At 44.2% G+C, this 24,999-nt stretch overlaps 2 protein-coding genes across 2 annotated transcripts in view; both read left to right on the top strand.

The window, feature by feature from the left end:
* Positions 1-20,594, top strand: part of Osi6 (DUF1676 domain-containing protein Osi6) — a 133,427-nt gene extending 112,833 nt beyond the window's left edge. The window contains exons 2-4 of the mRNA XM_072010043.1: positions 19,022-19,443; positions 19,528-19,630; positions 19,746-20,594. Coding sequence (XP_071866144.1) covers positions 19,105-19,443; positions 19,528-19,630; positions 19,746-20,080 — 777 coding nt within the window. The 5' untranslated portion in view covers positions 19,022-19,104 and the 3' untranslated portion in view covers positions 20,081-20,594. The remainder of the gene's footprint in view (positions 1-19,021; positions 19,444-19,527; positions 19,631-19,745) is intronic.
* LOC139991084 (uncharacterized) lies at positions 4,781-13,046 on the top strand. The gene is made up of 6 exons (XM_072010899.1): positions 4,781-4,959; positions 5,274-5,790; positions 6,138-6,489; positions 11,085-11,566; positions 11,648-11,764; positions 12,319-13,046. Exons 2-6 carry the CDS (start codon positions 5,283-5,285, stop codon positions 12,585-12,587), a joined length of 1,728 nt encoding a protein of 575 aa, XP_071867000.1. The 5' UTR covers positions 4,781-4,959; positions 5,274-5,282; the 3' UTR covers positions 12,588-13,046.
* Positions 20,595-24,999: the final 4,405 nt, after the last annotated feature.

Below are 24,999 nucleotides of genomic sequence, written 5' to 3'. Positions count from 1 at the left end.
TCAACGTGGTTCACGCGTCCCTTCCCTCTTTTCTCCGCGCGACAATCCCGTGACAAGCGACTCGAATCGCGTGAAAATCTTGTCGCAAGGATCACGCTTGATTTTTTCTCTTTTTCTTTTCTTCGTACGCTTGAAAAGGAGGAACAAGCATGCACGCGGCAACCGGTTCGATGCGATTCTCACTCGCGATCCAGAGAATCGGATGGAACGGACCTGTTGACCAAGTGGCCTCATTCGATCAGAAGACCGGAAGCGGCCCGCCGTCCCCAGCTAATACACGGAAAACACGGAAAGTCATGGCGTATTGCATGGCAAAAACAACCGATTTTGCAAACCAGTTTGTACGAACGATGAAATCCCGCATTTCCGTTACACGTGCGACACTCGATTCCTCAGATTCTTCAGGGTGGTCGAACAGTAGCCCGAGTATGGAGAATTAATCAGTACTAAATGTAGGTTTGACTGAATACAGTTTCTATGATCATTCAAATGTCTTTCTTCTTATGAAAACCGCGAGAAAAGAACACGGCAAGTCACACTTCCCACTGTTTTCTTTCTTTTTTACAGAGAAGCAATTTTAAAACTTATTTATGTCGTCGATTAATCTCACGTTACTATTTACTTTTGTCGAGTATCTTGAAAAGAAGTCGCGATCGCCGATTCCGATCCGTTTCTGCGGACGCAACCGCGAGTCCTGAAAGACGACGAATCCGTTCTACTGTCGTTATCGATCCTTTCATCCGGAATTACGATCCAAGTGGCGCGTCAACCATCTGAACGCGTGAAAATGCTCCTAGTTTCACTTTTAAACGACCGACCATCGATACAGGACGACGTCGCCTATACGAATCTCCTTGATTGATATTGACGACTCGAAATCAAGGCCGTTGATGGTCTTTCGATCGAACAGTGGCTATGGTGACCTTGATACGCTTATGGATCCGAAGGGGTGGCGCGGAGGGAAGCGAAATTTCCCGTACGGCACGGTCGACCGAGCCGCGGAACCAAGTCGCGCTAAATCGCCGATACGAACGGTAACGTGCGAAGAAAAAAAAAATGAGGGAACAAGGTTACCTGGGAGAAAGTTAACGAAACAGGTAGATATCAAAGGCGCTCGAGCAATGCAAATCGACGAGGGATCGCACGTGATTGTACGTGATTTTTTGTTCGATCAGGTGAAGAATTAAATTCCTCTTCTGTTAGCTAGCTAGCTCTGTTCCGGAGAACGGTTCTTCGTCGATGAACTAAGATCTACGATAGAAGATGTTGAGTGCGATATGATGTATATGTATTTACGTACGCGTTGGATGAATGAGACTTTGACACGAAAGTGTGCCTACTTTTACCTGGTAGATTATAATTGATGTACCTTCTGGTTATTCTGGTTCGTTAGTCGAATTTCGCGAGATTGAACGCGGAGCTTTTAGCGTAATGGACATTTCCGAAAGACAGATGTACTGGACACGGTTTTCTATTAGATTGTCGTGGTTAGTCTTGGCAGAGATATTAATCGATGCTGGAAATGAAATATTCCTCCGCATATCTGATGGCATTTCAACGTATAACTGTGTCGGCCTGCATTTTATCACATTGTGCTCTCTCTTTTCTTTACTTTTAGTATGGAAATTTTCGTTTTACGTCTCTTATCACGATGAAATCCGTGATATGAAAACAGTATGGAGAAATTTATGGCGTCTATAAAAGTGTATAAAATCAAACATACCATATTGGTTACAACATTCACTAGATAAAACACGTCCTAATCTAGGCTCTGTTTCTCCATTTCTATTCATAAAGATATAAATTCGCATAAGCATTCGTAGTATAGTCATTACCGGAGAAGTTTAAAGATGTAAGAATTCGCAGAATTCACGTACAATGTAGGTGAATATAAAATATCTAAAACATAGTACTCGTGATGCTATGTAATAGGTGTAGCCAAATATCTTTTTACGAAAACCACTTGGGCTTAGCCATTTTCATAAGAATACGAATATGCACGAATATCCAAGTAACGAAAAATATCAATTAGTACAATATGAGGCTTTAAATTGAACTAGTGGATTTCTTTGAAAAATGGTCACCCACGCCGTCTGGATGGCAAGACGGCCCCCGGTTCTGACGAATCGTCCGATTGGAATTCGATGTAACGGTCCGTACCAAAACACCTTCCGGGGACTGTAAGATCGAGTCGACGTCGAATAATCGGTTACCATATACGATTCCACGGCGGCATACTTTTCGTTGTTTTTTTAACGCCGGTTGTTTCGTCGCTCGGGCCTCCGGCTAGTTTAGGTTTCGTCATTTCTGAACGGTGTCCGAGTTTTCGGCGGCAGGGCGCTGAAAAATGGATAAGAAATATAGAACGACCGGTTGACGATGCGTCCAACGCAATTTCAAGTTCGTAATGTAAATTGCAGAGCGAATGATACTCCAGTGGCTCGTTTTAGATTTCGTAGGTCGATCGCTGGCTTGGTAATCGAATTAAAATTCTATCGCTGGGATTTAGTTTCACTGTGTGATTTATTGAAAGGTTGACCGATTATCTTAGCGAATTTGAATATTTGAAAGTTGGGAATATTAGAAAGTTCCAAGCCCAAATAATTGCAACAGTTAGAGTAGTTGATATTTTAAGTACTTCAACATTGTAACAGTTTAATGTTTGAAAACGCGAAAACGTGAAAATTTGGACGTTTGAAATACAGATGTAATTTTCCATCGATCTACTGTTCGATAAGAACGATCGTGAATGGATCGCTTGTTTGCCGTTTGCGAAAACAACTTGTATCAGGAATCGTCCCCGGTTCAAGAATGAAAAGCGGATATCGTTGTTTTTCCGCATGCTCCCTCCCCTTCTCTCTAGCCGATCCGATCTCGACGAGGTAAACCCAAGATGAACTCGCGATATCGCTTAGCGATCGTTCCATCTCGGCAATAACGTTAAAAACGACTAACTGTTCTTATACAAAACTATACATCATTAGAGACGGACATGCAGAAATTCTAGCTCCAGCTTTCTAGCATAATTCTTTTGAGTCTGAAAAATGTTTTAATATCTAGGAAAATATGTCTAATACACGCGACAGATATCTTTCATTTCTATTATCTATCTCTGTATAAATAGAAATGAATCTTCTATTTGGAATTTATTTATTGTTTTAGTTCCACAAAAGTTAGGTAATCGAGTTTTTTGATTATTAATTATACCTATGTGACCAGGACTTGAATTTTTAAAGGACTTTTTTTAGAAACATCCTAAGTCGAAGCTTTTCTTTCTTTAAGAAATCAGGTGAACAAAGTCACCTGCATAAAGTTGCACTGTCTCACGAGCACACGGGGTTCGAACTTGGCACACTTCGTCACACACGCCTTCTTCCTGGCGTAATTGTTTCTTGTTACGGCACGCGGTGCCGCGATATTTACTTTCTTTACGAGCGTAATATAACGCTGGCCCGTTGCTTTCTAGCGTGTTTTTCACCTCGATTCGAGTTCTCGCTTGCCCGTAGTCACGGAATCGCTTCCGTGCACGTGTCGCGTCATTCTTTTGTTCGTGAATTCATTTTAATTGCCGGTATAACGAATCAAGAGGAAAAGTCGGGAAAACTGACGAGAAATAAAAAGGTCGAGTCGACGAATTATACGAGTAAAGAGTCCGTGAAATGGCATTGATAAATCGTGTTTTCCCCGCGAGTTCCGATTTCAACTGTTGTTTACGCGTCCTACGTGCGTGTTCTACGCTCTCTGCCCGAAAAATCAGTAGGTGAAAAGATGATGAGCGATAATGATCGTTAGCCGAATACCATTTACACCCGGAAAATGGTTATGTTTTCAGATTTCCTTCGATATATCCTGATCCATAAATTCATATTCAAGAACAATATATTCAAGCAGCGTACAGTAACCCCAAGTTGACGTTCAAACGACTCAAATTACCACCCGGTTAGCATCCGAATCTTCTCGTGTCAAATTCATCCCTCGAATCTTCTACTAACAATTCTTCAAACCTCTGAATATATAATCCGTAAATTATGATCCATAAATTAACATTGAAAAACAGTTCAATGTACCATAGCCAAGTTAGCGTTCAAGTGATCCAAAGTATCAGCCAAGTAGCATTCGAAACATCATGGATCAAATCCAGCCGTAAAATACTCTATCAACGACCAAGATTCCAAATAACTATCATACACTATGAACAATATTATCAACATTGGACAAACTCATCAATAGCTCGACGCGAAAAATCATGATCGAGACGTTACTGATAGCATCGACGGATCGTGTCGCAGTTATTGCGCCCGCAAGCGGCTGCTCATTCGGCCGCTGGCGTGCGTGCTCCACATCCGTGACACGGTTCTCGCGGTGGGTCGTGGCTGGTCCCTACGCGTCCAGGAATCTGCGCGTTTGTGTACGTAAAACGGCAACAAACGACTCGACGGCGGTCGATCTCCGTCGATGGCGTATCCGAAGGTGTCCGGCAAAGGGGGAACCAGTTTACGGATAAGCGAGCCCTCGCCTTGGGATCTCTCGGGTCGGTGCTCTTTTCAGCGAGATCGAGCCGCGTAGAAGGAGGTAGTTCGTACACGATGGATCCCACCACCGGGTACCGAGTCGACCAGTCAGCCAGCCAGCTCGTATCAAAGGCAAAAGTGGGCACCACCCGCCCCCGTGTGTGCTGTAGGTTTCCGCGCCTCCCGTAGGAAGGTGGTGCTTGTGCAGCACGTTTTCGCATACGCAACTTCGGCCTGTCGTCTAGGTATATAAAGTGGTTGGGGCGAGACGACAGGTTCAGAATACTCGCTACGCTCGATCCACGCATCGGGTGACACCACGCCGTCAAGGGACACCTCTGACCAGCGATAAGCTCAAACAGAAAGGGACAGGCAAGAGGTGCCGTCTCTCGGTAGCGTGCCCTCGACTCCCAGCTTCCGTTCTGCTGATCAGTCGATCGAAACATTGGTGGGTACCTTCATTCCGGTCATCTGTATCTATTTCTTTATTTTTTTATCGTTAACTGAGCAACTAGTTTTATTCCTCTGTGATTTTTGTCTCTTTGTTTCGAAGTTTCGTGAGAATCCTATATTCCGGTGAATGGAGATACGTTGTTCGCCTTGCTTCGAGTCGATGATGTAGTTAATTAATAATTCAGAAACATTCGTCTAGAGTCAAACTTAGAATTCATTGCTTGTCAGACTCGACAAACAGAATTCTTGACAGTAGGTCAAAGAAGCATCGAATTACTATTTATAAGTAAATTGTACGTGTTTTTACAGAGAAACAAGATGAAGATTATCCTGTTATTGTTGCCGATCTCGTGGCTGGCCATGTGCCTGGCGACACCATTGGAGAAGCTCGATAAGATCAGCGTGCTCGAGCAGCAGTCTGTGACGCTAACGGATCGGGCCAAGTACGAGGAGGAGCTGCTTCGAAAGCTCAACTCCAAGTGCTCGCAGAACGACATGAGCAGCTGCGTGATGTTAAAGTTGGTTACCTACATGAACAAGCTACTGAAGAAGGCGTCGATCGAGCTGACAGACGATATCGAGATCAGAAAAACCAGCCAAGCCTCCGAGGAGGTGATTACGTTCGAAGCTGGCAGAAGCAACGACGATGAGTCTGAGGTCCTCGACCTTGTCGCCAACAAGGTGTATGCGTTCATCAAGTCTAGAAGTATCAAATGGAGAATTCTACCGGAAGATGACGTAGTTGTTTCCGCTTCGGAGGATGAGAACGGATCGTTGAATCTTGGCTTGTCCATCGAAAGGGCGGACAATATTCCAGTGCAGGATGGTAATAATATTTTTTCTATTCATAGATAATAGACATTTAGGATGTAAAATTTAAGGTGGTGTTAGAAACGAAATAATCTTCTTTACCATCCAAAAGATTAACGAATCCATTTATAGAGAACTTTTCCTTTTCATCTCAGACTTGACGAACACGAGATTTCTACCCTCTACACTTACATCGTTCGTCTTGACTTTTACTCTCTGTTTTCTGATTACGTTCAAATACAAATCCTTCGATGTAGCAATCTTGTCACGCCTCGCCAGACTTTATTGCCATAGAAAGTCTTAAGCGTTTTGCCTTCCTCGCGGAAAGTGACATCACAGGCTCATCCAACATCCAACTTTCAGGTCGCGGAAAGAAGAACAATAACATGGGTCCGTTGATCGCTGCGGCGGTGCTGAAGGTCGGTCTGATCGGTGGTCTGGCCTTCAAGGCGCTCGCGTTACTTGTCGGCAAAGCGTTGCTCCTTTCCAAGATCGCTCTTTTACTGGCCGGTATAATCGGTCTGAAGAAACTGTTCTCGCAACAGAAACACGTGACTTACGAGGTGGTCGCTCATCCTCATCACACTTCCAGTCACACGTTGGATCACGGACACGGGGACAGCTATTCCAGCGGCTGGGCCAGAAGTTTCCACGGTCAAGGTCCGATTTCCGGGCAGACAGACGCTCACGATCTAGCCTACTCGGCTCACGCGAAGTGAGTCGAGGTGTTAGACCCGTGGATTCGAATTCGTGGTACCTGATGACACCGTCTGCTATCTGTTAGACCTTGTCAGATCCACTGATTCTTGCCAACACTCTCTTGCCGTTAGATTTAGTATCTAATACCTCTCTGTCACTCTTGTTTCTATCTTCTTCATTTGTTTTTATTCCTCGTCTCTCGATCTTTACCTTCCCACTTGGTCTTCTCTCCTACCTTTTTTAACGGTGATCTTCCTTTCTTGACTATGGACGGACAATAGACACAGACGGCATGCGACACAGTGTACTTTGCACAAAAAGAACTTAAACGAAGATCTCGACTATTTAATGGACTGCTTAAAATGACACGATGGCATAATTCGTGTGTATTTGTCGTTCTATTGACTTCTAGCGACGAATCGCATACTCGAGAGCTATTAGAAAGTCGAATCACGATCGTAGATAACCGACGGACGAACGAGACGCTCCCATAGAGACGGAAAATTACGGACGCAAGAAAACGGACTGCTGCATACTCCCTCTGTAACTATACTTTATTTATCCATTAATTTATGATTAACTTATTCGCCTGTTCCACCATCACTGGATGCAGATTGTACAATAATGTTATGTTTATGTTATATTTTATTTGTATAAATAAATATTTATTGTTTTTTTATAAAACGTGTATGTATCTGGTTAATCCTGTGTAAAAAATTAGTCCGATATTTATTTTCCTCTTGTTCTATGAAAATAATTAAAATAATAATAAACAAAAAATAGTACTGCACGTAGAGAGATAAAAAAGATCATTGAATTCTGAAAGAATGTTTTATCTAATTTATTTATCATCGCTTCCTGGTAAACGAGTTTTCGTTCTTCGCGTATTTTCACGTAATTTGAAAATCATTGCGAGAGAGACGAGTGACACACAATTCAATTATTTCTTTTCCCAACCAGAAAGGAAAGGTAAGTTGTTAATTGTGGACTATTAGTTTGAATTACGGTACTTGTGAGCAGTGATAGAAATTACACGTTTAGATACACGTGTCATTTTATCATTATTTATTACAGCTATTATGCACAGCAATTATGATTAAATCCGAATAAGAACGTGGCAACGGAACTCGTTAAGTAGCTTCGCTAAATAAGATTGCCATTTTTTTCTAGCGAACTTAAGAACGAAAAAGAATATTCAATTCGACGCAAGTATTTCATGTTCACATTCTTGAGGTATTTTATACTATCATGAAAAATTAACGAACTAAATGGTTCGTTATCCTTGGTCTGTTTACCGTTTAGAAATCTAAATCGAATCCGTTTGAGAATCTTTATGATTTCACTAATTGACAGTTTACCGGTGGAGTGTAATTAAAAATGTGGGAATGTTCATTCAAAACATTTGGATGGAAAACAATCGTCGTCATTTATTTCCAGTATATAAAGTACACAGAGAAAAGTTAACCGTTTTAGAATTTATTTATGTACGATTAGACTGCAGCATCGACTGTATGAAAGTTGGATGGCGTATTTCTAGCTGTTCGATTGTAAAAATATGCCGAATGTCTCGTGGTATTCGTCACGTCGTGCTTCGCTTTGCGGAACTTAGCGGGACTTTAACATCAAATGTGACGACGACGTCGACCTATCCTAGAAATTTGATTTAATACCATCTTTCTTTTTACAAGTATCTCAAATTTCTAAATCTATCAATTCACTGAAAATATCTTCTCGATTGCTCAAACAAATAATTGCCATTTCCTAGGCCTCTAAAAAATAAAAATAGGAATTAGCATTAAAAAGATATAAAAATATGCAGGCTCTCCGTAACTTTCAAGCGAGGGATTTTTGGGAAAAGTTTAAAAATTACTTTTCACCGCCATCGTTCGCAAAAGCATAAACGTTCTCAGGCTCCCATACCCCAAATTGTCGACGCCTCGAGGTGTTCCCCACCCTGAGGATTGTCAACTTTCGGAGATGTCAAAGATGATCGGAACGAAGGGAAAACTACCGGAGGACCGCGATGCACAAAGTATCTCTCTCTCATTCGAATAAGTTGTCCTCGTTTCGCGGTAGCCGCTTTCTCCACCTCGATTGGGAAGGATCGGAAAGGAGACGAAGGCTCGATAAGGGACACTCAGGAGAAAGAATCTCTCTATCCCTTCCTCTCTCTCTGTGACATCAACTTTCGGTTTCGGGTACGGGAGAGAGGTGGCCGTCATCGTTGACCCAGTTACCGATGCTCGTAAGTCGGAAAAAATCGACACGTGGGTCAATCGTATCGTACGATCATGAAAAATGATGAATTAATTTTTCCAATTGGAGATTCAAAGTTTATACGATTTGATCAAACTGTTATATAATCGAAATAGAAAATACGTCTTCCAAACGTCCACGATATACACTTCCTGATTATTTGTTAATTATTAAAGTTGGATAATTAAGTCAGCATCGAGTTAATTCTGATAATTTTTTAATCGAAACGAAATGTCATATATTCCACGTTAAAGGAATTACAAATGCTCGTTAAAAGTTAATATTTTAGTCTGTTTTTGATTATCGCGTGTGATCGTAATTATGATACGTTCCTCGATCGAAAATTCGTGGCCTGGTTTCTTTTCGGAAGCGTGTTTTCGCCGGATTCGGAGAAATTCGTCGCGAGAGGAGAAAGTATCTAGATGTATCGATCGGATCTTCTTATTGCCGACGCAGGAGGATGTCGAAGGAGCGTTAACGGTGTCGACGAGTCTGTGAATGATCGATTGCTCCGTGTCGACACACATTTCGCCTATCGAAAGGAGAAAACGTCTCCGCGATAAATTCTAACACCCTCCCTACCACTACGGTAGATTACAGAAGTTTCTGGAGAAACTTGGAATCGATTAAATGCTGTTAGCTTTTTTATCAGAGAAACGGGGACACTCGTGTGCGTGAATTTTATCGAGATAAATCCATATGCCATAGAACCGTAACATTTAGGACTGACGTTACAACGAAATTTATGAACATTTCAAACGAAGATATAAACACAAACTAACTTAATTAAAGATTGCTATGTCGATACATTGGGAAAAATAGTTCTAATGATTGAAATTCTAGGTGTATGGAACTTTAAATTTAGAAGACGAGGAGTTACTCTGACAGAGATCATAAGTGACAAAATTTCAAAGGAAATCTCGAACGAATTTTTCGGAAACCCATAGAATTCCCATCTAGTCCATATAATTTCATAAACTTTCCATTATTCAAGAATCCAAGGTATACACCTCTAAACTATCGCAAAAGTTTTCTCCCAGTTTCCCAGTTTCAAGCGGCGGAACCTCGCCTTCGTCCTTGAAGGATCCGCGAAATCCAAGCACGAGAAACGTTCGCGCACCCTGCCCATTCCCTCGGTAGCCAATCAATGTGAAAGAAGAAACGAAGGAGAGAAAGAAACGAAGAGAGGAAGAAGACTCGAATCGATCGCGAATCGTCCCATGCGATCGTCGATCGGGTTTCAAGGATACACGATCGTCCGTGTGGCGTGGCGTCGTGGCAAGGAACGAGCGAGTGATTTCGAACCGGGCCTAGTTATACCTACCAGCCAGCGTTACGTATATGTATACCGTGTATCGTTCGAGCAGCACACGAAGGGAAGTGGAACAGAAGAGAAAGGTATGTGCAGAGATGAACTAGTTTTGTTCGACGATCTGGCCCGGTGCCGATCGAGCCAGACCGATCGTTCCTGCCGCTGATTCCGTCTGTCGGAACCAGAAACGATCGTCGTTTAGAGTCTCACGTGATTATCCTATCGCATTCACGGTGTTACGATGAGTTTCCCGGCCGATGGAAAACAGACTTCATGGTTGCTAATATCTGGCGCGGACGCGAGAGACTCGCGTGGCTCTGTCTGTTAATTGCATATTGAAAGATGAACAACGAGCAGGCACGCGCGCGTATAGAGAGATTCGAAATCGGCCACGTTCTCTTCTGCTCCACTAAAGCACGGAAAGAGGGAAAGGAAGTCGTATCCGGAGACGTGGGGCGGGCGGGGTACGATATCAGAAGGCGCTGATATCTACTGATCTAGAATAAAAGAGACGCGAAGATGAGAGGCATGGGATCCGGTAACGGAGGGAAATCGAGAGGCGAGTGAAAGATGAACGGAGATAGGAAGTGGAGGCGTAAGCTCGTGTTGTGCGAGCTAGTCGCGCCTGCTCGCTCCTTCGCTGGAGCGGCCTCGCAGCCAACCGCGGCGTAACGCTCTAAAACGCTTCGAAAACAAGAATTAAAAAAACACAAGCTACGAGAGGATCGGCCGAGCGAACGAAAAATTGCAGGCTAATGCACACGGCCAACAACACGAATAAGAGAATGGTCTCTGGCCGGTCTCGAGTGGCGATGCTCTCGTTGCTTTTTTTATAATACAATCACCGACCGGCACGTACAACTATATAAATGAGATTTGAAGACCGACGAGATGCAACACTCGGACCTCCGCCGTAGGTTCCGTAGCATCTCTAATCTCTCAGCGCGCGTCTGCCCGCGAATCGTGAAGTTTGATCGATATCGCAACAGTTTGTTACTTTAACGGACGTTTTACTAGCGGACTGGAAACTTCGAATAATCGAGGATCGACGTGGTTACGATCGACACTATGGATTGGTTCAGGAGCGCGTCTATACGCGGACAGCAACGTCGTTGCTTGGCCCTCTGTCTGCTGATCGTTTGCCTACTTTCTACCACGAAACAGGCCTACTCCGCGGACGCCAACGATACGAAGGATCCTTTCAGCGGATTTGCGACCGACTGCTCTACAACGGACTCTAAAAACGTATCTGTATCCTGCTACGGAGTCAGGATAGTCAGGAAGATCATGCAACAGCTATTAGAGAAGTCTAGCAAGGAGCCTAATATCGAGATCTTTGATGGCGTCAGTTTGGTCGAGGTACCAGGAACTGGTCCCATTCGTAAAGGAAGATTCATGAAAGGATTTGGAAATATGGGAACCCTGATGCAGTTTCTGGAGGGAAGAGAACTCAGAATTAAGTTGCCAAGCTTCTTGCCGCAGAATATCGAGACTGCTCTCCAAGAGAGTCTACCGGCTGATCAAGGTTGATTGCAGATTCCATTTTTGGGACGATAATCGTGCTTTTACGGAGTCGGATATTTGACAAATTTTATTTCAATTTCAGCCAGAGCAGGCGGTGGTGGCGGATTCGGAGGCGGCGGATTCGGAGGCGGCGGTGGTGGAGGTGGCGGCGGAAAGAAGGGCGGCAATGGCGGAATAATGCTACTGGCGCTGATGATGGGTAAAATGATTCGCTACATATAATATATTACAACTTTAGACGAATCTTTGGATACATTTTTATTCTGTAACTTGGACAATTTATATTTTTTTGAACAGTTGTAAAAAAAGTATCTTGTCGCTTGTTTGAGTAGTATCTCGCAGTCTCTTGTTTCGAAATCTCTAAGTTTTTTGATAACTAAGAATAGCTTTTCCTTTCTTTTTAAACTGGAATTAAATTAATGATACAAATCTCTAGATTTCGATCGTACCATCTGATACTAGCTTCCCGCTCGAATAAAAGCTCCAAGTTCACTCCATCAAACTCGAACCTTATTGCTCAGGATCGTTAAAAATGTCCGCTTAGATTTAATCTTGCTGAGAATCCAAGCACCAACATTTACGTAGGATTATCCATCTACTTTCAGATTTCAGGATACAAACGCGAATCTCTACAGAAATATCTATTACGATCTAAATCTCAGAGTCAAACGCTAAACATTTTAAATTACGTCTTATCCAGTTTTCCGGATCTCGAAAGCCGACTATAACTAATAGCATTTTCGCGATTTCCAGGCAAGATGATGGCGGCGCTAGGATTCGGTGCTCTCGGTTTGCTAGCCATGAAGGCGTTGATGGTGTCGGCACTGGCGCTCATGCTCTCGTTGATTGTCGCCGTGAAGAAGTTGGCGAGCAGCCACGACAGCGGCGGTGGACATCACGTAGTCTACGCGCAGGACGTCGGCCACCATCACTATCGGAAGAAACGGTCCCTCAGCGAGGAAGACCACGATCTTCCGTATAGAGGCTACGCGCACCTGTTCGGTGATTCGCGGGTGTCCTGATCCAATCGATCTTCCACACACGTACACAGAGCCGTTCGTCGTAGATCTTCTTCGAGAGTCAAGCCGATACAGTATAATTAAACCGCGTTCGAAGAGACTTTACGAGCGTGCCGCGAGATACCACACGAGACAAGGACGGCCATTCTTAACAGTGACAATGACATCGACACGATAGTAGTGACAGACATGACGGACAGAATGTTAGAAAGTGACGCTTTAAAGATTCGTTTTGCACGTGAAACGCGTATACACGGTATAGTGATGAAAATGTAACGATCGGTTGTGGACCACGATGATCATGGGACGGAAAATCGACGACACGGACGGACGCTGAAAAAACCAAAGTACACCCTGTCGAAGCATGTTTATTTATTATTCTTCATTCTCTACACACTCATCCATTCAGCCTCTTTTGTACTATTTATTTATTGCGCAATCGAATAAAAAGTATCCAACTAATTACCTGACCAAAAGTTGGCGCGTGTGTTCCATTCAACCAAGTCACCCAGTCAAGATAGAAATGAGAGATAGAAAAAATATCTTCGTAAATTCCATCTATTGGAAGAAAATTCGTAAACGAGAACGATGGACCAGATGTGTCGAGGATCTATCGGTCGGTAGGATTCGATCGAGTGTAGGAAAATCGGGCAATGGAATCGGAGCCGATCGAAGTAAGTGTGTCAACGAGTCGCCATACCGTGCGTTGCATATTTCCTTCTGCTTCGTGCTTACGATGCTTGAAGCTCGCAATTAAACTCTCTAGTCCAGTCTATTTCTAATCGAACGGATTAACGAGCATAAAGCGGTAAATAAACTTTGTGCGAAGGATTCTTCCTGACCGCTCGTAATCCGGATGTCCGTGTTGGTGGGACGGTTGTGGGTAAGCGTGTCTCGCAAGTAGCACGACGCGATTGTGTAAGAAATCGTGCAAAGTGAAACGTTCTTCGAGGAACTGAAGCCTTTAAGAGCAGTGTAATCCTTAGTGTGATCGCAATTACCATAACCGTCGGTATTAGATCAGGCAGATGTTAATTAATAATATTCGTGTATCGATTTAATCGTTCGCACCTACTTAACGAAACAACCGTGAATATCGTTTATCGTTCTTGCGATTCGATCGTATATACGAATACGATTATTCCTTGTTTGGCATTTTAAACAATTTTTGATGAAAATCGACTCGATTATTAGTTCGGACGATCAGTTCCTATCTTTGGAAAACTCTTCGTGACGCGAGTTTCGATACGGACTGTTTCCTCGCAAGAGAAATAGCGACGATCGAAACCGCTCAGCGGTCGATCGAGAGAATCGGCGCAGTTTCACAGAGCTCCTCTTTCTATGCAACTTCTCCTTCCCACTCGGGGTAACCTGTTCCCCTACTCGACGTGATTTTCTTCGAACTAGGCTCGTTCTCCGCGTTCTTCTGCTCGACGGAGGTCTGGAGGGAGGAAAAGCGCGTTCGGGGGCCGAGACCCACTGGCACACATTCCGGACGATTCCTTTTTTACGTCTGAGATATCATAAAACGGGGGAAACGCGCTGGTAATCGACTCAGATCGCGCAGTGATCGCTGCGCAACGCACGGATGATGAACCGATAGCGGAAATGCAGCCATTCTTCGTCCCGTCGATGTAATCTTCTGCTATTAACATTGAAATTTATTGCTACATAAATTTCTCGAGAATTTCTTCGTCTATTTAAAGATGGATTACAATTTATAATTTCACTTTTTTTCTTATTTTTCTACTATTGTGGACATTCATAAACTTTCTCACTATTCATCGATGGGTTAGGTATTTTTCTTCTTCTCATTAGGAAATAAGTTACGTACTTCGCTATCGACTTTGTATGCACATAGAAAATTCCTTCGACCGAATTCCTCGCTCATTTTTATTCACTCGACTACTACCATAAATTGCAATAGATCACGAACGGGAATAAATTTCTTCTCTCCTTGAAATTTTATCTTTACTTACTATACTCGCAACTTCCTCTGCTTTCATTTTCGTCCCTTTCTTGCATTCGACAAACTCCTGTCGGTCATCTGGCTTTATCAAAATCGGCACGTAATTCTCGGTCTGCTTTCGTTTTCTTTCCCCGCCCGAGGACAGGCAGCGACACGGCGATTAAAGTTTTGTAGCGCCGTAAACTCGAGCGCGACGCGTCTGACGTCAGCTGCATCGCCAAGGGAAAACGAAAGTTAGAACGTTTTCGTGAATGGACCGGCAAAACCGCGACACATCTCGTTTCCGAATACGAAAGGAGCGGAGTCAGGTCAATGGATCCAGCAAGTTTCCTCTTCTTAAAATTCTACGCGACATTTTCATCGATATTACAACATCCAAGAATACCGAACATAAAGAAAATACTTTAGTACGAAGGAGTAGTCCGTTATATTCCACGCTCGTTATTGATCGAAAGAAAATTTAAAATTCAAATGCGACGACGTCGACCGATTTTACGAAGGCGCGCGTGTCAACGATGACCTATCGTTGCTCTGAATAATCTGAGATTCCTGGTTCAAGTGTTCATGCTAAAGGTATTGTAGAATGGAAGTTGCTTAATTTGAAAATAGAAATATTTGTAGCTCTGTAAGTGGTGCGATCGTGTGAATTACGCCAGTGACGAATGCGAAATAGACGATTAACGATTTGATATATAGAGGAGGATATAGGAATCTCGAATTCTTTGAAATCTTCTGTTGTGGAATTTTTAAATTTCTTAAGGAATTTCCGACGGAATTTCTAACGCGATAGCGACACCGATTGCTCGTTTGAACTCAGTTTCGAACGACAAGAAATTTAAAAAATCGCCAGATGATAGTAATTGATCGAAACGTAAAGATCCTAATGTGCAAAAGCTTAAAAGCCCATAAACCTGATATTAACTAGCGAGAAGAAAAGAAGGTGGATTAATGCACGTTTGTCGACAATTCACGTCGGATTTGTGTCACGAGAATAAAGGTACGTCACAGAATTATAGAATTCCAAGTTCTCAAAATCGGTGACTCATTCCAAAAAGTGGACTATGCGAAATTCTTCGACTCTTTCGTTTGACCAACCTTGACCCCATTCTTATTTAATGTTTTCTATTTTACTGTTACAAGATGGAAATTTCATTTCCTCCGAACGCTTCTTGCAGCAATGGCTATGGAGAGCATAAAAACTTTACTTGGTACAATTTTCCTGTTTCTTACCGACCGACTTCGTTCTTGTCTATTTTTACAAGAAGTTTGCAATTTAGAAGTTCGTCGAAGTGCAAGACAAATCACAGGGAATTTGCAAGAAATCTTGCGTGCACGATGCGTGCTGTTCTGGGTTAATACGCGGTCCGCCATTAGCAGACGAGTGTCATCGGACGTTTCTCTGGTTTGAGTGAAACTTCGAACGCGTATGCCAGGCGAGTCGAGCCAGAGAGAAACGTTAACGTCCAGGCTAACGTGTGTGCGCTATGACACTTATTTCGAGTTCTCGTTTTTTTGGAATGTCGTTTCGCGAATCGTCGAAAGGAATTCGTGAAAGGAATCGACAAAATTCGAATATTTCGATCTAGACGACAAAACGTGGCGTTTAAATGTAAATATGGATAAGTTATTTTGAATCGCTATCTAAATTAGACACGAAACTCCGCAGCGTCGGAATGGCGATAAGTCGACGTAAACACGAAATAAAATTGTAAATGAAGGAAACGAATTTCTTCTATCCTTCTCCCACGTAGTCAAAACGAAAAACTTTTGTAGGTCGCATCAGACATTCACGAAACATTCCATTACGATGTGACACTTCGCTCGTTCGTCAAATGATCGTGCATCAAATCAATTTCTATGTATGGAATTCTTCTTACGATTATTACACCAAGCGAACTATCGCGTGTCAGCATTTTCAAGTCCCCTGGAATTACTGCTAAAACTGAAAGTGGCTACACTCTGGTGCCCGAGAAGCTTGCTTGCCCTACTGACACTCTTTCCAGCACTCTCAAGCCTTAAAATGTATCGTTAAATCCTTCCTTCCAAATTACGCCACAAACGATTTTCTCAGACAAATTTCGATAATCATTCAATAGCGACAAAGACGCTCGTATACCCTCCAACGAGCAAACTCGAGGGAAAACGCACAAAGAGGATACGAGAAGTCGCGGAGACTCGGTGAAAGTTTACATAATCCGTTTAACGAGCGATATCAGGCACACCTAATTTCGCGATCCACGTTCAGATCATCCGAGCGTTCCTGTAGACGCGATTTTATCTGCGGTTGGGCGTGTCTGTTCCTTTCTGTTGCACGCCTCGAAGGAGAAACCTTCATTTTACTTTTGAACGGCTCTCCTTCTCCACGAGAACGAAGGATCGACGAAAGGATTCAGACGCTCGAGAAAGGATGAATGAGCACTGACGTAAGATCGGTCGGATTTCCTTTTCCGATCCGGTCCCTTCACCGTCATTGTGCGGGAAGAAGTCTCGTTTTATTAGTACGACCGTCGCGCTCAGCAATTATGTCAACGCGACGTGTCGTGTTACGCGACGCCTTTGTTTATGCCCTGTTTCGTTCTAACACCTGGTTCGAATTTGGGTAATTAGTATAGGGGAATTAATATACTCAAGCTATAGAATATAGAATATAGAATTATGGAGATTTGACCGGATTAAAAATTATGTGCCGGTAGGAGTTTAGGATAGTGCCCGATCAAACAGCCTACTGCATTATTCGTCGCGAAGGAGATTAAGAAGGTACTACTATACCGATGTTATGGGTGATTACAATTTTTGTATAATTATTTTTACTAAATAAAAATTGCAAAATCGTGACTCTCTAACACCTGTATACAAACAGAAAAATTCTTTTATGCAAATTCGAAAATTATGTAAATTCGAAAAGCTTCTGTAGATAATTCACCACATGAAGAATAGAAGCAGAACATAAAGGGAGAACACGAATAAACGTGAAAAGATAAGAATACAAGATGAGGAATAAAAATGGAAATCGAAACCAAAACTTTACAAACGTGTAAGTACTTTCTAAGATCGTTGTTACGATTGATTTCCCGGATTTATCCAACTTGTTCGACGAGAGTGTCGGTGGCACGCGTTCGGAATTCCAATGACCTAGCAGCCGGTGGCCGGCACGAAATTCCACCGAAGGCACCTACACGCGCCACTATTTCGCAACCGAAATTCCACGACCGCTTTGTAACCGCTTCAGGTCGGAAGGAGCGAAACGAAAACGACAAGAGGCGTGTTATCGACACAGGCTCGTGAGAGTCGCGCGGGGTCAGAGTAGAAAGTGGTGTCCGCGTGTATACCTCGTCTCGCGATGAAGGTCGGATCCGGGATGTTTGAACCTGATCTATACCAGTTTTCTTTCATTCATGACGATCGCGCTTCGCGATGATCACGAAAGGAGAGAGTCACGCCAATTTCTGACCTCTTCCTGTGGAAATTACGATCGACAAGGTACTACGAGACTCTTCACTTACGTACACCAGGCACCGATACGATGAATTTACTGCTTCGTATCGGATGCATTCACTTGCACGTTTAGTAGGACCTCTGTCTCGGTACAGCTCTGTGGTCTACGCCAATGGCTTCTTCGTTTTTATACTTTTTTTAATTATCTGCTGCGGTTAGTGCTGTTAGCTCATGTACACGTTTTACCGCTCTCTACTAGCTATGGTTAATTGCTGGATTCTTGTTAATTGCTCCTCCTAGCTTCATAACACTTCTCTCAAGGGAAACCGTGTTAGCATGTCGAAGTATCGAACTATATGATCGTGTACATTTAGATCAATTTGGGCTTCAAATACGTAGTTTAAATTAATCGTCTTTTAGTCCAAGATTCTTCCTAAACCTTCAAACACAAGCCATTGCCAACATACTAGTGAACTACTAGCTGTAATTTTAGGACAATTTCTAAATGTAGGTCACCCTTATCTCAATCTACCCTATCTGCCTTAATCTGCCCTTAATTTCCCAACGAATTTCCACATGAAAGTTAACCTTCCGTGTTAAGTACTACGAGCGAACCATGGATGAAGCGTAAGTCGACAGGAATAAAGTAACGTACGTGGTCGTAAGATGAAAGGGAACAACGAAAGAGAAGGTCTCTTTGGGCGTCCCACGGTCGTCCCGTATTCGTTGGTCGTGGGCAGGTCGCAGGTCGTAGCGGATGGATGGGCGGCTGTAACGCATGGAGGAACACCTATCCGCGTTCGCCGTCCGAATACTTTCGTCGGTTAGGCCGGCTAAACGGCCCGGACGGAACACGGCGACGCGGTCGAAACATCGTGACGACACTCCTATATGGCAAATAGGAAGAAAAAAGAGACAAGGTGGGGCGGTGACGTGTAGGGGCGCAGAGGAGGGGCCCGCCAAATATAAGCTAAAGAGATTGCACGATGGACCACACGAAATTTCACTACCGACGGGACGGGTTCCAAAAAAGGAAAATAATCCCCAATAGCCGTGACACTGACCGTTATATTTCGTTTTCGTGCTTTGGACTTTCCGTTTCGTCGTACGAGAACCATGAAGAAGATAATCGCCGTTGTGGTTCTAATATCAGCCGTTGTTCTGGCCGCAGGACAAAGCTTGGAGGATTGTCTGCAGAGCGACAGCATCTCTTGCGTGCAGAAGAGCTTGTATCGGAAGGCGAAGGAGTTCTTCGACAAGGACAGCTTCGAACTGTTCAGTGGTGTTAGCTTGGTGAAGAGCGCGGACAGTCAGGGAAGAAGCTCTAGGACTAGTAAAGAGTTGATGTACGAGCAGGAAATCGACGCGGCTAACAGTGTCACAGATAGGCAGAGTGCTCTCGAGAATTTTGTCAGCGAGGAAGCTGGAGAGTTCCTCACTGGTCGCAGTCTTAGGGTAAATAGACGATCGTCAAGAAGATTATTTGTATTTATCTTATTCGATACGAGATATTTGACGTAATATTTATTCGATTCGTAGATCAATTTCGCTCCTGTTCTTGAAAAAATCGGAGAGTCTGCTCGTGCCATCAGTGACTCTGCACCGGAAGAGATTCGCCAAGCCGTCAATGAAGTCGTTGAAGGTACACACACGTATATATGTACTTTTAGTTGGCAACAAAATCTATATTATAAAATCTGTATAATTAAAAAATTTCACGAGATCTTTCGTTTTTATTCTCTCATTTTTATTCGTAGGTCGGGGCAGGAAGAAGATGCTGAAATCGATGTTGCCTTTGCTGATCGCGGCGAAAGTGAAAATAGGAGCCCTCGCTACTCTGGCGTACTTTGCCATCGCTCTCATAGCTAAGAAGGCCATCCTCGCCTCCCTCGTTTCACTTGCCATTTCTGCGTTCATCGGCTTGAAGGCACTCTGGTCGAAGAATTCCGATGTCACCCCCTACAATGGGTGGAACGGCGGCAATGCTGGATGGTCCGCGCCAGTTGCGAGCGGAGGATGGTCTTCCGGTGGCTCGTGGGACGATTCACACAATTACGGACAGAGCCAAGCGTACTCCGGATATCATCACTAATTTTAAACTAGATCTATTCGTGTAAACTATCAGTTTCTCCCTCTTTCCCCCCTCCTCTTCATTTCCTCTTATCTTTCTCCTTTCCCTTTTACTTTCATCCTTTCTTCTCATCGTCGATCCAGGAATTATGGAAACATCGATGAAAGTATCGATAATTAATGGATCGATAAAAGCTATTTATTGTTTATTTATCCAATTTTTGAATAGTTAAGCGACCACCATCCAGTGGTCCCACGTGTAAATAATGCTATCGTTGTAAGGGTATACGAATGGAATGGACAGACAAAGGACTTTGGAATCAAACATAGAGGCTAGTCGCGACGCTACCGCATCAATCCGGGGCTCGTTCAGGAGTGACCGATGTCGCTCGGTACCATTTTTTCTTCCCAATCGCAGCCGAACAAAACAACATCTAGTCCAATACGATTTAGATGAACTTCGTTGAATTACTCCTACCTGAGAATCATTGTAATATTGATGTTCAGCAGTAAAATACAGAAGTTGTAGAAAATTATATGATACAACGATATTTTCATTCGGCTATCCCCTCTCCGCTCGTCCAGCGAATCTTCTCCTTAGAAAGAGATCATTCATCCGTTCCTCGAGAAAAGAAGAAAGGAAAAATCGTTCAATTATCGTTGATCGAAACAAAAAGCAATCTATCAAATTGTCGAACGAGTTTCTCATCGTCGAAAATCTTCCCGGATCCACGGCGAAAAGAGAAATCACTCGCCGACTTTCCAACCTTCCAAGAACCTCCGAAACTGACTCGTTTTTTCTCTCTCTTCTGTTCGCGTGTTTCGCCGGCGAAATTTCAGAACCGTCGGCCTCGAAACCGGCCCCGCGCGTCGCGAAATCCAGCCGACGCAACGCTGAGATGGAAATGCCAGATGGTTATCGCGATCGAGCAGCGCGCGGTGGACCACAGCCGAGGGGAAAGTGCACCGGCAAGGTGCACATCCGGTCGAGCGAGACGCACGACGACGCGCTAGAGCTTCCTCGCGAGACACACGCGGAGGTCGAGAGGCCGAGACTCGCGTTCGTCATTCTTAATCGGGTCGAGAGGACGGACATTCTACTAAATCTTCCACGACCGATGTCCTTAAGTCCCAGATAGAGGAGGAAAATGAGCGGCTGGAAAGGAGGTTGACGCAAAATTGCCGTTTCTTCCGTCGTCGCTGGTCAAGTCGCTCCGGGGCCCGCCAGTAAAAATCCTTTTTGCCGAGGCTTTCTGGGCCAACGTTCGACGTGCGACCCACAGGCTGATTAGTGGTTGCAGCCGCTGACCAGGCGCGAATGTAAAACAGTCACGATTCGTACGATGGATTGCTCGAGTTTTATTGTTTGTTAATGTCACGAGCTTCGACGTGACTCCGGTGCTTTGCTACTAAACATTCAGACTCGACGAGAATCGCAATATTTCTAGAAACGAAGAAGTATAATTCGTCCTCTGTATGTATACGTTTCCTTTTTGAATTCTTCTAAAATAAGGATCGACGATCTGCTCGCAATTTTCATTCGATATTCGTATTGAATATAAATTGAATATCGGGGAAAATATCGGTTGGCGATTAAGATAATTAGTAAGAGTTATGTCAAAGGATAGAACCGTTTGATAGAACGAAGGTGAAACGAATCGGAATAACAAGAACACGAGTGTCACGGCTCGTTACGTCTGGCCGTACCGCGACAGGATCGCGAGAGATCCCAAGGAAAAAAGATACGGAATTATTTTGAAAGGAAGAGGAGACTTTCGTTAGTGGCGAAGTCACGCGGCGAGAGACACGGTGCATTAATCGCGACGCGGTGTTGAGGCAACTCGTCTTTATTCAGGCTGCTGTCTCTCTTTCCACGATCAAAGTACATTAACCACCGCGAACGCAAGCTATCCTGTCACAATCGTTGAAACATCGTCGAAAGATACGGAACTAGTTCCAATTTCTAGAATCGATGAATCGACGAAAAGAATCTGTCCATTTATTGTCAAAAAGGCATCGGCAGTGTAGTATATTTTTATTGGTCGACGTGTATCCAAGACCGCCGATCCTGTAAATCGTCCAATTTTTTCGAACGTGGAGAGCAAACGCGAGCAGAAAAACCGGAACGCGACGTCCGTTAAGAAAGAAGGGCGACGCAGCCAGGGCAAACAGAAAGGAAAAGAACGAAAGAGAGGAAAGAAGGAAGGAAAGAAAGAAAAAGCAGCCATGAAAATTGGCGCTGCGCCCCGCGCGCGTCACGGATCTGCAAGCGGATGAATAGAGGCTTTCTTTTGGATGTCACAAAAGTGGAATTTCACCTTGTGCTCGTAACGCGAGAGCCTTCTATCTCATTATTAGAGAGTCGTAAAGTGGCGGAGCCGAACGAACGGCTTTGCTCGTATCTAAATCTCGGTACGGTTCTCACGTCACGATTAGCCCCGGCAGTTTCTCATGCGTCACTGGGTTACTAGATTCTCTCTGGTCGCCTGTAGGTTTCCTAGTGCCTTATTAGCCGCATACCGACCCGCACCGTGCGCCGACAGATGTTCGTCCACATCGACAGGTCACCGTGATTCGAATCACGCTGGCCCTTGTAAAAATCTGGTAAAAGCGCGCGACACGGATTCCATCGTGGAACGCTGCTTCGGAGTCTGTTTCCAATAACTCGATTGGAAATTGGAAAGTTTCGATGTTCGATTTTCAGAAGCCTCTTCCGAACCAGGTTACCTATCGAAAATAACGTATTCGGCTCTGTTCGTGAGCCGCAACGTTGCTTCATCGTCTCGTAGTCGAGAATACCGTTTTGCTTTGGAATAATTTTATACCAAGAAAATCAATGCTAAACGAGGACCGGCATAAGTAAGGGAATCTATACATCCTCTGTAATTTTGTACTCCGTGTTTTCTTAGGTTATGTTACGCGGAAACGAGAGAAGCAAAACGAAAATTCCAATTTCCCGAGGAAGTCGTGCGATGCACGCCATCGCGCGTGTGTTCCATCGACGTTTCGAGTGGCGTGACACGCAACACCTTGAACTTCGCCGTGAATTTCGAAACAACAATCGGTAGTCGACCCGTTACTCTTTCCCGCAGTTCCGTTCGCTCTCGTCCAAGTCGCCTTTCAGACTGCTCGTCTGCATTCCGTCCAAATCTAATTACCACTACGATTCTTCCGCGTATCAAATTACACTCTTCGTCTCGTTCGCGTCTCTCATCTAGTCTCTGAGCACACGGACTTTCGATAACCGTCTAACTTTGGTACGTCTCGAGGCTCAACGACAGCTTTCTGATCGGATGAAAGTGTGTTGTCTCTCTTCAGCTACTCTCTCACACGGGCTCTTAACCTTTGATTCCCGAGTTCTCTAACCATAATGTCCTCGATACCGCGACTTCCGCCACTAGAAACCGTTCTCCATTCTACCTGGTTTCTCCGTTTTCACGATATCCGTTCAGTTCACAACTTTTTCATTCAGGGTGGCCATCCATCGGCCGAGGTACCTTCGCTTTTCTTCACGTTCACGTGTTCGTCAGCGCGGCGAGTCGTGAACGCCGCGTCAGGTGGATGATTTCGCCCGGGGCGACGTTCGCTCTCGAGGACCGGCAGATCTTGATCCCCGAAACCGGCTGGACCAATGGAGACCGTCTTTCCAGAGGGGAAGAGACATGGATCGAGGTGAGATGAAGACAGGTGCGTTGGAAGAACGAGAGAGATAAAAAGAGACGAGACAGCCGAAACGAACGCCCGGCACTCGACCCAGTTGTAAATGGGTGAGCGACCCCGTTCCCGAGATAATATCTCGCGTCCATCATTTGCCGATGAATTTTTCGATGCTTCATCCACGTCAACCTCTGTGGCCGTTAACGATTCTCCTACCATCAGAATCGTTTCGATACTTTTTGCATTCGGACAAACAGTGACGAAATTCGTACGTAGTTTTCTATGAGAACGGTAAGGCGATACTTGTAACTCGCAATTTGATGTTACGAAGCTACAGAAAGAACTTAAGATCCCTAAACTATATTATGCCGACGAATAACGGGCAGAGACCACCCAAATGTAGAAGTACGTTTCAAGGAAAGAATTTAACGACATTAAATTTCGGGTAACTGTAAACGGCCCAATACCGGTCTAGGTAACTTCGATTCAAAGCCAGTGCCATGCTATTCCGAGAGACTGTACCATTTCTGAATCCCCGTGCGACAACTCTGCCAATTTACCGAGAACGTTAAACCATAAACCGTTCGTTAAAATAGGTCGGTAAGAAGTTTCGTGCATCCCATGACATCCGGAGAAAATCACCACGAAGAACGATTAAAGGAGAAACGTCCTAGTCTCCTTGTCATGATTTCGATTCTCGCTGTCAACCGTTTATTTACGAGTTCTTCTGTCGCATGCAAAAAGGGACCGAACGTACGGCGGACGAGCACTGGTATCGCGTTCTCCTGCTAATAATAATAGACACGATCGAAGGAATCGGTAAAGAGAGACACGTCAAGTCGTGCGAGAAATCACAAGGGAGCTGGCTGCCGTGTATGCTCGTGTTCCCCACGACCTCCACCGCGTAGATTTCCCTCGTTGAATCTCCATTCGACCGAGGAGGGAGCCTCCCTTCTACCATCAAACCTTAATGGAGGCCGAAGTAGGTCTGCTGCAGGCGGCAGGAAGAAGAAGAAGAAGAGGACGAAGGAAACAAGGAGACCAAAGTCATGGGGGCCATCGACGATGAAAAACGACGGGGAAGAAAATGCAAGTGCCTCCCTCTTCTATTCCCCTGCGGCTATTTCCGGTATCCTGATCCTGTGTGTTTTACTCTGTTCCTCCTTGAGATTAGAGAGTAATTTTTGCCTCGCCGAAATAACGAGATTCGTTCGAGGAGAGGGATGACGAAAGGGGAAGGAGAGCCTCGTAGAGAGGCCTGCGAGGATTCGAGTCGAAGAGAGG

This window comes from Bombus fervidus, chromosome 9, assembly GCF_041682495.2.
Source record: "Bombus fervidus isolate BK054 chromosome 9, iyBomFerv1, whole genome shotgun sequence".
Taxonomy (NCBI): Eukaryota; Metazoa; Arthropoda; class Insecta; order Hymenoptera; family Apidae; genus Bombus; species Bombus fervidus.
This window is presented reverse-complemented; position numbering and strand designations above follow the sequence as displayed.

What these genes read in the sequence shown, in the direction of transcription:
- LOC139991084 (XM_072010899.1), top strand. Translation starts at nt 5,283, where the DNA reads ATGAAGATTATCCTGTTATTGTTGCCGATCTCGTGGCTGGCCATGTGC. An exon ending in GCCTACTCGGCTCACGCGAA is followed by an intron (nt 6,490 to 11,084) that starts GTGAGTCGAGGT and finishes CGAATAATCGAG; the next exon opens with GATCGACGTGGTTACGATCG. An exon ending in GAGTCTACCGGCTGATCAAG is followed by an intron (nt 11,567 to 11,647) that starts GTTGATTGCAGA and finishes TTTCAATTTCAG; the next exon opens with CCAGAGCAGGCGGTGGTGGC.